The 14,386-nt window shown below is 40.7% G+C and overlaps 1 protein-coding gene across 1 annotated transcript in view; it reads right to left on the reverse strand.

Moving 5' to 3' along the window:
- The window catches only part of LOC124001279 (nesprin-3-like), a 51,475-nt gene that overhangs the window by 27,075 nt on the left and 10,014 nt on the right, over nucleotides 1-14,386 (reverse strand). Inside the window, 5 exon segments of the mRNA XM_046307939.1 lie at nucleotides 1,606-1,742; nucleotides 8,377-8,724; nucleotides 8,918-9,073; nucleotides 13,603-13,773; nucleotides 14,111-14,249. Of these exon segments, the coding sequence (XP_046163895.1) occupies nucleotides 1,606-1,742; nucleotides 8,377-8,724; nucleotides 8,918-9,073; nucleotides 13,603-13,773; nucleotides 14,111-14,249 (951 nt within the window).

The following is a 14,386-nucleotide window of genomic DNA, read 5'->3' on the forward strand; positions in this document are numbered from 1 at the left end:
GTCTGTGCCACACTGAAAGTCCTGAACTCTTCAGTAAAGCCATTCTACTGCCAATGTGTGTCTACGAAGATTGCATGGCTGTGTGCTCGATTTTATACACCTGTCAGCAATGGGTATGGCTGAAATAGTGGAATCCACTCATTTGAAGGGTGTCCACATACTTTTGTATTTAGAGTTCCGTCAAAAGTGTGGACAACAACTCATTCAAGGGTTTTTCTTTATTGTTTATTATTTTCTACATTGTATAATAATAATAATAATAACAATAATAATAATAATGAAAACATCAACATCATGAACAGATCATGTTGTAACCCCCCAAAAAAGTGTTAAACAAATCAAAATATATGTTATATTTGACATTCTTCAATGTAGCCACCCTTTGACTTGACAGCTTTGCACACTCTTGGCATTCTCTCAACCAGCTTCATGAGGTAGGTCACCTGGAATGCATTTCAATTAACAGGTGTGCCTTGTTAAAAGTTCATTTGTGGAATTTCTTTCCTTAATGCGTTTGAGCATATCGGCTGTGTTGTGACAAGGTAGGGGTGATATACAGAAGATTGCCTTAGGTCGGTAAAAGTCCAAGTCCATATTATGGCAGGAACAGCTCAAATAAGCAAAAAAGGTCAGTCAATTTGGAAAATGTCAAGAACTTTTAACGCTCTTCAAGTGCAGTCACAAAAACCATCAAGCGCTATGATGAAACCGGCTCTCATGAGGACCGCCAAAGGAAAGGAAGACCCAGAGTTACCTCTGCTGCAGAGGAAAAGTTCATTAGAGTTAACTGCACCTCAGATTGCAGCCCAAATAAATGCTTCATAGAGTTCAAGTAACACATCTCAACATCAACTGTTCAGAAGAGACTGCGTGAATCAGGCCTTCATGGTCAAATTGCTACAAAGATACCACTACTAAAAAGGACACCAATAAGGAGAAGAGACTTGCTTGGGCAAAGAAACACGAGCAATGGACATTAGACCGGTGGAAATCTGTCCTTTGGTATGATGAATCCAAATTTTAGATTTTTGGTTCCAAGCGCCGTGTCTTTGTGAGAACGGATGATCTACGCATGTGTGGTTCCCACTGTGAAGCATGGATGAGGTGGTGTGATGGTGCTTTGCTGGTGACACTGTCAGTGATTTGTTATTATTCAAGGCACACTTAACCAGGTTGTGTAAGGGCTCGCTTAAGGTTGTGTAAAGGCTCGCTTGTGTAAGGGCTCGCTTAGAAGAGAGTGATGGAGTGCTGCATCAGATGACCTGGCCTCCACAATCCCCCGACCTCAACCAAATTGAGATGGTTTGGGATGAGTTGGACCGCAGAGTAAAGGAAAAGCAGCCAACAAGTGCTCAGCATGTGGGAACTCCTTCAAAGACTGTTGGAAAAGCATCACAGGTGAAGCTGGTTGAGAAAATGCCAAGAGTGTGCAAAGCTGTCATCAAGGCAAAGTGTGGCTACTTCGAAGAATCTGAAATATATTTTGATTTGTTTCACACCATTTTGGTTACTATATGATTCCATATGTGTTAAATCTTAAAAAGCATCTTCCTCTCCATCGTCACTCTTCTTCTACACTGTGATGTGCTCTGATTGTCCACTCACCTCTGGTGCTCCTTCACCACAGCCAGGACGTCGTCAGAGAGATGCCGGGAATCTTGGGAAAAGCGGAAGAGTTCTTTAAGCTGGGCCTTGAGGTTCTCCACCTGGGATTCCTCTGCTGACAGAGTATTCCGAACATTCTGAGAGGGGAATACCAAAAGGGAAAATAAGAACAATTGTTTAAAAACCTATCACAGAGACCAGCCTGGGCACCAGGCAACTCGCTCTCTGCACACAAAACACACACCAACAACCAAATGTGATAAACGCTAACTGAATTTCCTCCTTAGTGCCAGAGTTAAACTGTTATACAAGATCTTTCTCCCATAGAAGAGAAATTTTTTAAACTTAACGTAATTCACATTAATGTCAAGCAATTTTAAACCACTATTGCAATCCTCGTTGACAAGGGTGAAATTCACCTCAGTGGAATGAAGGCAGCAGGCACAAAGTGGCCTCTAATGCTGTAATTGGTTAAGTGGATTTTTCTAGACCAGGGGTCTCTCACCTTTTCTAGGATGAGAGCTACTTTGCGAGCTACTTATTTTAAAAATAAAATCATCTCTTCTCCACTACTCTTCCATGGGTCCTTGGTAGAGGTCGACCGATTATGCTTTTTCAAAGCCGATACAGATTATTGGAGGACCCAAAAAAAAAGCCAATACCGATTATTGGAGGACAAAAAAAAAGCCGATACCGATTAAATCGGACAATTTAAAAATATATATTTCTTTGTAATAATGATAATTACAACAATAAAATCAATTTAGCCTCAAATAAATAATGAAATAAATAATGAAACATGTTCAATTTGGTTTAAATAATGCAAAAACAAGGTGTTGGAGAAGAAAGTAAAAGTGCAATATGTGCCATGTAAGAAAGCTAATGTTTAAGTTCCTTGCTCAGAACATGAGAACATATGAAAACTGGTGGTTCCTTTTAACATGAGTCTTCGATATTCCCAGGTAAGAAGTTTTAGGTTGTAGTTATTATAGGAATATTTCTCTCTATACGATTTGTATTTCATATACTTTTGACTATTGGATGTTCTTATAGGCACTTTAGTATTGCCAGTGTAACAGTATACAGTGGGGAGAACAAGTATTTGATAACCTGAAAAATCAGCAGTGTTTCCTACTTACAAAGCATGTAGAGGTTTGTATTTTTTATCATAGGTACACTTCAACTGTGAGAGAAAATCACATTGTATGATTTTTAAGTAATTAATTTGCATTTTATTGCATGACATAAGTATTTGATCACCTACCAACCAGTAAGAACTCCAGCTCTCACAGACTCTGTTAGTTTTTCTTTAAGAAGCCCTCCTGTTCTCCACTCATTATCTGTATTAACTGCACCTGTTTGAACTCGTTACCTGTATAAAAGACACCTGTCCACACACACTCAATCAAACAGACTCCAACCTCTCCACAATGGCCAAGACCATAGAGCTGTGTAAGGACATCAGGGGTGAAATTGTAGACCTGCACAAGGCTGGGATGGGCTAGAGGACAATAGGCAAGCAGCTTATAAGGCAACAACTGTTGGCGCAGTTCAAGATGATGGTCAATCACCCTCGATCTGGGGCTCCATGCAAGATCTCACCTCGTGGGGCATCAGTGATCATGAGGAAGGTGAGGGATCAGCCCAGAACTACACGGCAGGACCTGGTCAATGACCTGAAGAGAGCTGGAACCACAGTCTCAAAGAAAACCATTAGTAACACACTACGCCGTCATGGATTCAAATCCTGCAGCGCACGCAAGGTCTCCCTGCTCAAGCCAGCGCATGTCCAGGCCCATCTGAAGTTTGCCAATGACCATCTGGATGATCCAGAGGAGGAATGGGTGAAGGTCATGTGGTCTGATAAGACAAAAATAGAGCTTTTTGGTCTAAACTCCACTCGCCGTGTTTGGAGGAAGAAGAAGGATGAGTACAACCAAGAACACCATCCCAACCGTGAAGCATGGAGGTGGAAACATCATTCATTGGGGATGCTTTTCTGCAAAGGGGACAGGACGACTGCACCGTATTGAGGGGAGGATGGATGGGGCCATGTATCGCGAGATCTTAGCCAACAACCTCCTTCCCTCAGTAAGAGCATTGAAGATGGGTCGTGACTGGGTCTTCCAGCATGACAACGACCCGAAACACACGGCCAGGGCAACTAAGGAGTGGCTCCATAAGAAGCATCTCAAGGTCCTGGAGTGGCCTAGCCAGTCTCCAGACCTGAACCCAATAAAAAAATCTTTGGAGGGAGCTGAAAGTCCGTATTGCCCAGTGACAGCCCCGAAACCTGAAGGATCTGGAGAAGGTCTGTATGGAGGAGTGGGCCAAAATCCCTGCTGCAGTATGTGCAAACCTGGTCAAGAACTACAGGAAATGTATGATCTCTGTATTTCCAAACAAAGGTTTCTGTACCAAATATAAAGTTTTGCTTTTCTGATGTACTTATGTCATGCAATAAAATGCTAATTAATTACTTAAAAATCATACAATGTGATTTTCTGGATTTTTGTTTTAGATTCCGTCTCTCACAGTTGAAGTGCTTTAAGTAGGAAAACCTGCAAAATCGGCAGTGTATCAAATACTTGTTCTCCCCACTGTAGCTTCCATCCCTCTCCTCACCGCTACCTGGGCTTAAACCAGGAACACATTGACAACAGCCACCCTCGAAGAAGCGTTACCCATGCAGAGCAAGGGGAACAACTACTCCAAGTCTCAGAGCGAGTGATGTTTGAAACGTTATTAGCGCGCGCTAACTAGCTTGCCATTTCACATCGGTTACACCAGCCTAATCTCAGGAGTTGATAGGCTTGAAGTCATAAACAGCGCAATGCTTGAAGCGTGCTGAGCACGAAAGTGCTGTTTGAATGAATGCTTACGAGCCTGCTGGTGCCTACCATCGCTCAGCCAGACTGCTCTATCAAATCACACACAGAAATACGAGCCTTAGGTCATTAGTATGGCAGAATCCGGAAACTATCATCTTCGAAAACTAAACGTTTATTCTTTCAGTGAAATACGGAACCGTAACAGGTGGCATCCATAAGTCTAAATACTCCTGTTACATTGCACAACCTTCAATGTTATGTCATAATTCCATAAAATTGTGGCAAATTAGTTCGTAATGAGCCAGGCGGCCCGAACTGTTACATATACCCTGACTCTGCGTGCAATGAACGCAAGAGAAGTAACACAATTTCACCTGTTTAATATTGCCTGCTAACCTGGATTTCATTTAGCTAAATATGCAGGTTTAAAGATATATACTTCTGTGTATTGATTTTAAGAAAGGCATTGATGCTTCAATGTGTACCTAACCATAAACAACGACAGTCCTTTTTCGCAAATGCGCACCGCATCGACACGCTAGATAAACGCTAGATAAACTAGTAATAAACTAGTAATATCAACCATGTGTAGTTAACTAGTGATTATGATTGATTGATTGATTCTTTTTTATAAGATAAGTTTAAGTTTATAAGTTTATAAGATAAGAGGCAGGTGGTTAGAGCTTTGAACTAGTTAACTTTAAGGTTGCACGATTGAATCCCTGAGCTGACAAGGTAAAAATCTGTCGTTCTGCCCCTGAACAAGGCAGTTAACACACTGTTTTCCGATTGTTATGAAAACTTGAAATCGGCCCTAATTAAATCGGCCATTCCGATTAATCGGTCGACCTCTAGTCCTTAGTGTACAATATATTTTGTCAATACACCTGGTAAAATAATGGTTAATCAACAACTCTAAGGGGACCAACAAAAATAATATTTTCTTGGTTTTATTTTATTTTCTTGGTTTTATTAATCCTTAATATTACAATTATTCATAGAGAAACAATGAAAATAGATGTCCATGTCGATGCTTAAATCACATCACATTTTTGAAGTCAAGAGAAATTTTCCGGTCTGGCGATGTTACTGCGTTAGGGCTACACCCTTAGAAAATACAGTATGTGTTATTGAACAACCCAATTTTGCTGCAGCACGTCATGGCAGAGTTTTCAAAACAATCCCCACCCAATTTATACAAATAATCTTGATATTGTTCTGTCAGGTGAAACGACTTTGCGGTTAACATTATAAGGTTTTGGGGGAAAAGTCTGTCTACCCACAAGATGGTTATCATTAGCATCACTTAAATGGCTACATACAGAGTGATAAACAAATGTGCTCACCAAACAGAGAGATGGGCAATATTTCTGGAAATTAATTGGCAGATATTGTGTTTCATTTGGCTCTTTAAGGCAATAGTGGCTAACCAGGGTTGGGATAATGTCAATGTGGCCTTGATATTATGAGAGTTTGCGTTGGAACACGTGAAAAAATGTATTTTCAGAAATTATTGGCAGGCTACTCATAGGTGGGCCACGAGCTACTGGTAGCTCACGATTGACCTGTTGGAGACCCCTGGGTCCAGATTCACAAAACACTTCTTACGTAAAAAATTCAGATGCTTCTTAAGAAGAAAAAAAAACTCACAAGGTAAGTGCAATTCCTCTACAATATCTTAAGATTGAATGATTTTCTTAAACTTCTGAAATATAAATACACACAAATAAAGATTGTGTTGCTAGTCAACCATTTTAGGTAACTATCTAGCAATGGCAATCATGTTAGCATATTTTCTTACTGAGATTACGGTTCTAAAACATGTTCTTGGGTGTAAAATCATTAAATAATAACCTCAAGTTTGAGAGTGAATTAAACAGTGAATTGCTTTCATGAGCTTTTTCCTCTCACAGCCCTGAGGGTTTAGCTATCTTGGAATTAAAACATTTCCAATAACTTTATTTTCTAAATCTATTTTCTTCTTAACTTTTTTGCTAAATGAGAAACATACTGTAAGAAATAGCGCAATACATTTTCCAATAACCTTTGAGAAACAACTTTGCTTAACTTTCTTCTTAAATCTATAGTTAAGGGGAAAAAAATGGCAGTTAAGAAGACCTTTCTTCTTAACTTCTTCGAGATAGGGGGCGGTCTTAATTTTTGGATAAAAAACGTTCCCGTTTTAAACAAGATATTTTGTCACGAAAAGATGCTCGACTATGCATGTAATTGACAGCTTTGGAAAGAAAAAACTCTGGACGTTTCCAAAACTGCAAAGATTATCTGTGAGTGCCCCAGAACTAATGCTACAGGCGAAACCAAGATGAAATTTCATACGGGAAATGGTCCAGATTTTGAATGCCCTGTGTTCCAATGTCTCCTTATATGGCTGTGAATGCGCCAGGAATGAGCCTGCACTTTCTGTCGTTTCCCCAAAGTGTCTGCAGCATTGTGACGTATTTGTAGGCATATCATTGGAAGATTGACCATAAGAGACTACATTTACCAGGTGTCCGCCCGGTGTCCTCCGTCAAAATTATTGCGTAATCTCCAGGTCCATGCGCATTCCATTTTCTTCAGAGGAGGAACCAAACTTCCATGAATTATTCATCATCGATAGATATGTGAAAATCACCTTGAGGATTGATTCTAAACAATGTTTACCATGTTTCTGTCGATATTATGGAGTTAATTTGGGAAAAAGTTTGCGTTGTAATGACTCTGGTTTTTTCTTACCCAAACGTGATGAACAGAGCGATTTCTCCTACACAAATAATATTTTTGGAAAAACTGAACATTTGCTATCTAACTGAGAGTCTCCTCATTGAAAACATCTGAAGTTCTTCAAAGGTAAATTATTTTATTTGAATGCTTTTCTTGTTTTTGTGAAAATGTTGCATGCTGAATGTTAGGCTTAATGCTATGTTAGGCTATCAATACTCTTACACAAATGCTTGTTTAGCTATGGTTCAAAAGCATATTTTGAAAATCTGAGATGACAATGTTGTTAACAAAAGGCTAAGCTTGAGAGCAAATATATTTATTTCATTTCATTTGCGATTTTCATGAATAGTTAACGTTGCGTTATGGTAATGAGCTTGAGGCTATAAATAGGATCCCGGATACGGGATTGCTCGTCGCAACAGGTTAAGAAGGTTTTGTGAATCTGGACCCTGGTCTAGACACTGGGATAAAATGACTATACTAATTGTTTTAGCCTCTGATGAATCTTATCACTCTTCTGCTAGCTTTTGTTTCTCAAACTGACCTCAATAGTCTACTATAGCTTACGAGCCTTATGTCCTCTCCATCATCTACAGTCTTAAATGGAACCCTTTCCCTGCATATTGCACTACTTTTCACCAGAACCCCATGATCTGATCTGAAAACACAGGACAGGTAAAAGCAATGTATGCTATGTTCCTTGCATCTGTCCAATTCATTGACATCAGTGAATTGAAGGAGATTAGTAGAGCAATGAAGCCACTTCAGACAATCAATACAAATCCATAGACTGTGGGAACCTGCCCCACAACAGCTACGTTTTGACTGTGAGGATACAATACCATCCCACAACCATTATCTTCTATGTAATCCCCACCAGACATCTCCCAGGCATGTAGCCAGAGGGCCAATTCCTGCAAGGTAATAGTTAGAGCAACTGCCTATGCTGTGTCAGACTCTTATTTTAGCTAGTAACTAAAGCTGTACGCCTTGGGTTGAGGAGTGAAATTGACAGAGAGACACTGAAAGAGAAAATCAAAGCAAAGAACAAGTAAGGGGAAGGAGATAAGAGTGGAAGAGAGAAGGGTAAAAAAGGAAGGCAGAGGGAAGACTGGAGAAAGCGAGAGGTAGACAACAAGGAAATTAAATTAGGAAGAGAGCTAGCGAGAGAGAAAATGAGAACGAAAGCGAGACAGAGAGAGTGTATAAAGCCCACCATGTACTTCCTCCACTGCCCAACCATCTGTTCCTCAGTCCTGTCTCCCTCCCTGGCTGTCTCCAGGTCTCTGGTTAGTCTGTGAAGCAGGGCCTGGAGCTGCGCTATGTCCTCCCCCAGGCGCTGGCAGTGGCTCTGGTACTGGCTCTGGGAGTCTAGGCTGCTCCTCAGGCCCTCCCCAGCCTCACACAGGCTCTGTCGGAGCCTCTGCCAGGCCAGACGAAGCTCCTCCACCTCCTCCTCCACCACCTCCACCCCCCCGGGCGACGTGTTGGCCCGCACTGCCTCCACCATGCCCTCGATGTGCTGCAGCGTCCGCTCCTCACTGGCCACACTGTCGTCCAGCGTCTGACAGAGGGGAGAGGAGAGTTAAGCTGTGTCACGATTTTCCACCCATCTCAAACTTAATTCAAAGTGCAATTAAAATAACAAACTTTACAGTAAAACAATGTTTTATTTTTGTTATTTTGTGTGATGTGACTAGGGGGAACGCTCATCTGTCCCACCCAGGAGTCGTATAACCAGGGTGTACTACTATCACCTGTAGGGCTTGGAGATTGTTCTCGGCTGTGTCCTCTGACTCAGTAAGTGCGTTTAGCTCCTTAGCTTTGGACACCAGCCAGGCCTGAAACTTTAGGATGTAGCTCTGGTAAATCTGGTGCTCTTCAGCCATCTTCTGCAGCACTGACAGCCTCTCCTGTTGAAGGGGAAATCCACCACTTTTTACACATATCCATCATCTCCAGCACCGTACCAGGGTCTACATACAGTAAGTGAAAATGACATGTTCCTACATTCTGGAGTTTTGGATGGATTTGGAGTTTTGGATGAAAAGCATGCCCAAATTAAACTGCCTTCTACTCAGGCCCAGAAGATAGGATATGCATATAACTAGTAGATTTGGATAGAAAACTGTTAAAATAATGTCTGTGAGTATAAGAACTGATTTGGCAGGCGAAAACCTGAGAAAAATCCATTCAGGAAGTAGGATGTTTTTTGTTGTTGTAGTTTTCTATTCAATGCCATTACAGTATCCATCGACTTAGGACTCAAATTGCAGTTCCTTTTCCTTCCACTAGACGTCAACAGTCTTTAGAAATTGTTTCAGGATTGTATTTTGAAAAATGAGGGAGTAAGAGCAGTCTGAATGAGTGGACCCTGCCGTGTCAGAGCTTTTTCATGCGCGAGACCGAGAGTGCCTTTCTTGTTTACCTTTTATATTGACGACGTTATTGTCCGGTTTAAATATTATCGATTATTTAGGCTAAAAACAATCTTGAGGATTGAATTTAAACATCGTTTGACATGTTTTATGAACTTTACAGATACAACTTGGATTTTTTTGTCTGCCTGTTGTGACTGCGTTTGAGCCTGTAGATTACTGAAGGAAACGCGCGAACAAAACAGAGGTTTTCGGATATAAGACTTTATCGAACAACAGGAACATTTATTGAATAAATGAATGTCTTCTGAGTGCAAACATATGAAGATCAAAGGTAAGTAATTAATTTTCATCTCTATTTCTGACTTGTGTGTAACTCCTCTACTTGGCTGGTTACTGTTTGTAAATGATTTGTCTGCTGGGCTATGATGTTCTCAAATAATTGTATGCTTTCTCCGTAAAGCATTTTTGAACTCTGACAGTGGTTGGATTCACAAGAAGTTAATCTTTAAACCTATGTAAAATAGTTGTATCTTCTCTGAATTTTTATAGTGAGTATTTCTGTATTTAAATTTGGCGCTCTGCAATCTCACTGGATGTTGGCCAGGTGGGACGCTAGCGTCCCACATACCCTAGAGAGGTTAAAAGATAAGATGAAAACATTGCTTTTTCTAGAATTTCTCTTGCAACAGCAAATGCTCTATAATAAACAGAGCTACAGACAGGGATAATAATAAAATGAAAGAAAACCGTATCAATATGCAGTAGATACAGAACACGCATATTGCTTTGAATAAAGGAAACCCCATTGGTGTACTTGGTGAATAGTAGAATGGAATTGTATTCAGTGAGTGCCTATTAGCTTACAGTGCCTTCAGAAAGTATTCACACCCCTTTACTTTTTTCCACATTTTGTTGTGTTACAGTCTGAATTTAAAATGGATTAAATTGATATTTTATGTCACTGGTTTACACACAATAACCCATGATGTTAATGTGGAATTATGTTTGACATTTTTACAAATTCATTAAAAATAAAAAAATAAAAATGTCTGGAGTCAAGTATTCCACTTATTGCAAGCCTAAATAAGTTCAGGAGTAACAATTTACATAATAAGTTGCATGGACTCACTCTGTGGATGAGAAGTGTTTAAAATGATTTTTGAATTATAAAAAAAGAAGAGGTATTTAACCTTTATTTAAGTCAGTTAAGAACAAACTCTTGACAATGATGGCATATAAGGCCGAACAAACCCAGACGATGCTGGGCCAATTGTGCACGGCACTATGGGACTCCCAGTCACAGCCGGTTGTGATACAGCCTGGAATCAAACCAGGGTCTGTAGTGACACCTCTAACACTGAGATGCAGTACCTTAGACCACTGCGCCACGTGGGAAATCTGTACCCCACACATAAAGATAATTGTAAGGTCCCTCAGTCGAGCAATGAATTTCAAACACAGACTCAACCTCAAAGATCAGGGAGGTTTTCCAATGCCTCACAAGGAGAGGGCACCGATTGGTAGATGTGTTAAAAAATAAAATTAAAAACACATTGAATATCCCTTTGAGCGTGGTGAAGTTATTCATTACACTGTGGATGGTGTATTAATACACCCAGCCACTACAAACATACAGGCATCCTTCCTAACTCAGTCGCCAGAGCGGAAGGAGACTGCTCAGGGATTAAAACAGTTAAGAGTTTAATAGCTGTGATAAGAGAAAACTGAGGATGGATCAACAAAATTGTAGTTACTTCACAATACCAACCTAATTGACAGAGTGAAAAGAAGGACGCTTGTACAGATAAAACTATTCCAAAACATGCAACAAGGCAATAAAGTAATACTGAAAAAAATGTGGCAAAGAAATGTACTTTTTTTCAGAATAAAAAGCGTTACGTTTAGAGCAAATCCAATACAACACATTACAACTGTACCACACTCTATATTTTCAAGCACAGTAGTGGTGGTTGCATCATGTTATGGGTATATTTGTAATCATTAAGGATTGGTTAGTTTTTCAGGATAAAAAAAAAGATGCAAAAAGGGTAAGCACAGGCAAAATCCTATAGGAAATCCTTTCCACCAGACACGGGAGATTAATTCACCTACACTGGAGTTTCTTACCAAGAAGACAGTGAATGTTCCTGAGTGGCCTAGTTACAGTTTTGACTGAAATCTACTTGAAAATCAAGACCTGAAAAAGGTTGTCTAGCAATGATCAACAATCAAATTGACCGAGATTGAACAATTTTGAAAATAATAAAACGGGCAAATATTTCACAACCCAGGTCTGGAAAGCTCTTAGAGACTTACCCAGAAAGACTCACAGATGTAATCGCTGCCACAGGTGATTCTAACATGTATTGACTCAGAGGGTTTGAATACTTATATCTAGTCAAGATCTATTAGTGTTATATTTTTCATGAATTCTTTACAAAATGCTTTTTTTAAATCCAAATTTGACAGAGTATGTTGTGTAGATAGTTGACAAAAAGTGACAATTAAATCCATTGTAATCCCGCTTTGTAACAACAAAATGTAGAAACATCAAGGGGTGTGAATACTTTCTGAAGGCACTGTAGAACTAGCTAGTTCTAGCTCCTTTCAAAGAGTAGGGGAACAAATGTTCTCCTCTTTTGAGCAACAACCTCTATATGAAAGAGAATATAAATCATTAGAATGATATTCCCCCCTTTGGACCAAACGCACAGCTCTGCCATGAGCTAAGCATGTTCAAACGGGCGAGGAGCACCAAAAGACTGTTCCCTTTGAAAGTAGAGACAGGGAGAGGAGAGGACCGTTGTGGACTGTAAGATGTTTCAAAGACCTAGATGAAACAGAAAGAAACAGGAAAGGCATTGCCTTGATTGTGTGACTACAGAAAAATAAAAAAAGGACATACACAACAAAAGAAGCTCGGCACAAATTGAAGAGTATTCTCCAACAACGCCAAAGAGACTCAAGTTACTCGACTCTGAGAACCTAGAAGTTAGTTACTGTACCCTGCAGCCTGTCTGTCTGAATGGAAATAATACCACTCAATAACATTGTGTTCGCAAAATTCTAAATAATATCTCGGGTCTGGGTCAGATATGACAGTCATGGATCTCGGGTATGTGTAATTTTATTTGACTTGTCCGGGTGGACTAGTACAGGTCCAAACACGACTGCTGCAGTAGGGAAAAATAGATGTAATTATTTTTGCTGCTGCTCTTGCTTTTCATGATAGTGGCACGTGTAGCTTATTGTTGTTGTTGGCTAATCATCAATGTGGCAATAGGCTACAGTCATAGAGCCTACATGTGTGGCAAGTGTTAGATATCTAATCAATGGAAAATGTAATTAAAATGACAATTAAAAGTTAAAAGGAAGAGGTAGACTGCTACTTAATATTTTGAATGGAGTTATTCTTGTTTGTAACTGTGTAGGACGAGAAAGCGCATGCCTCCATTAGCCTAGCTCGCTAACATTAGCTAGCTTCTCCAACTTTAATGCAGTTAAGACAGGTAATAGGTAATCATATTTGATTATAAATAACCTACCTATGGCAGCTATTAGTCTCCTATAGCGCAAGTCGGCTTGGTTGGTTGCGGGCTCTCGTCTCTCTCTCCGTCCTCCCTGCTCACCATGTCACTTGCTCACACTCACAGTAGCCTACATACACAGCACGGCCCCTGCTAGAGTGTTAGCTCTCTCTAGCTCCCTCTACCTCGTCTCCCTCACGCTTTATCAGCTCTGGTTAATAAAGCATCTTAAAAATGAACTTTTCTGCTGCTTCCCTCACTCTGATCGGCCCGGGTCTGGATCCGACCAGGTCTAGTTTTCTTCGGGTCCGTTCGGAACGGGTCTCTATATTTAAAATATTTACTCATGCATATTCGTTCTGAGTGAGAAAGCCCCAGGTCCATTTCGGGAATGGGTCCTACTTTTTGGACCCGTTAAGGCCTCTAAGCTCATTACAAGAATGCTAGCTTGAGTTTTGTGCAGAGAATTCAAGGGAATAGATGGAGATTTTGAACAAGTCATCAGAAAGCCTCCATTATACTGCACACACACACCTCAGCCCTGTCCTGTATGCTATTGTATGCCTCTTGCAGTCTCTCCTGTGCCTCCTGGTCCACACTGGGGTCCTGGGTACGGTTGTGCAGCGCTGCAGCCTCATCCAACAGCCTCTCCAACAGCAGTGCCTGGCTCTGCACATCACTCAGCAAGACATGCTGGTGGTCCACCTGGAACACACACATTAGATTACATTATATACTTTCTACCTGGAAGACATACAAGTTAGCTACCGTGGTTTATGGGCGCTCTATAGGAATGACTGGCAGCATTTGAAGGCTAGCTTGATGTAGCTAGGTTTATTATTTCTTATGACCAAACAGCCAAACTCAAAATATGGCAGTACAGTTGAGCTTCTGATATGGTATCAGTAGTTTTTACTTTATATTCAGTATCCGTTGGAACCACGGCCTACACTCTTCACTCACACTAGAGAGTTTCCAGACTGGCTAAACATAGACATTATCATTGTTGACACCCAGGCCAGTGTCAGGTGTGTTCGCTCACCTGCCACAGTTTCTCCTTCACCCCCAGCTGTAGTTCCACCTCCGGCTCCAGACTGCGGCGCATGCGGACCAGCCACATCTCAACCTCCTCGTGCGCCTTCAGGTACTCACTCCAGTGCAGCCACACCCACTCTATCCGGCTGGGAAAGAGAGTAGTAGGGTGGGATGAAGAGTAAATATCAACCATAGAAAAACAAAGACCTTAGAAAATTGTGTTGATATGGCCTAAACAAAAACAAGGCCTTCTGCCATGCCATTAACAATCAAATATTTTTCA

Source organism: Oncorhynchus gorbuscha, linkage group LG17 (assembly GCF_021184085.1).
Source record: "Oncorhynchus gorbuscha isolate QuinsamMale2020 ecotype Even-year linkage group LG17, OgorEven_v1.0, whole genome shotgun sequence".
NCBI classification, from domain to species: domain Eukaryota; kingdom Metazoa; phylum Chordata; class Actinopteri; order Salmoniformes; family Salmonidae; genus Oncorhynchus; species Oncorhynchus gorbuscha.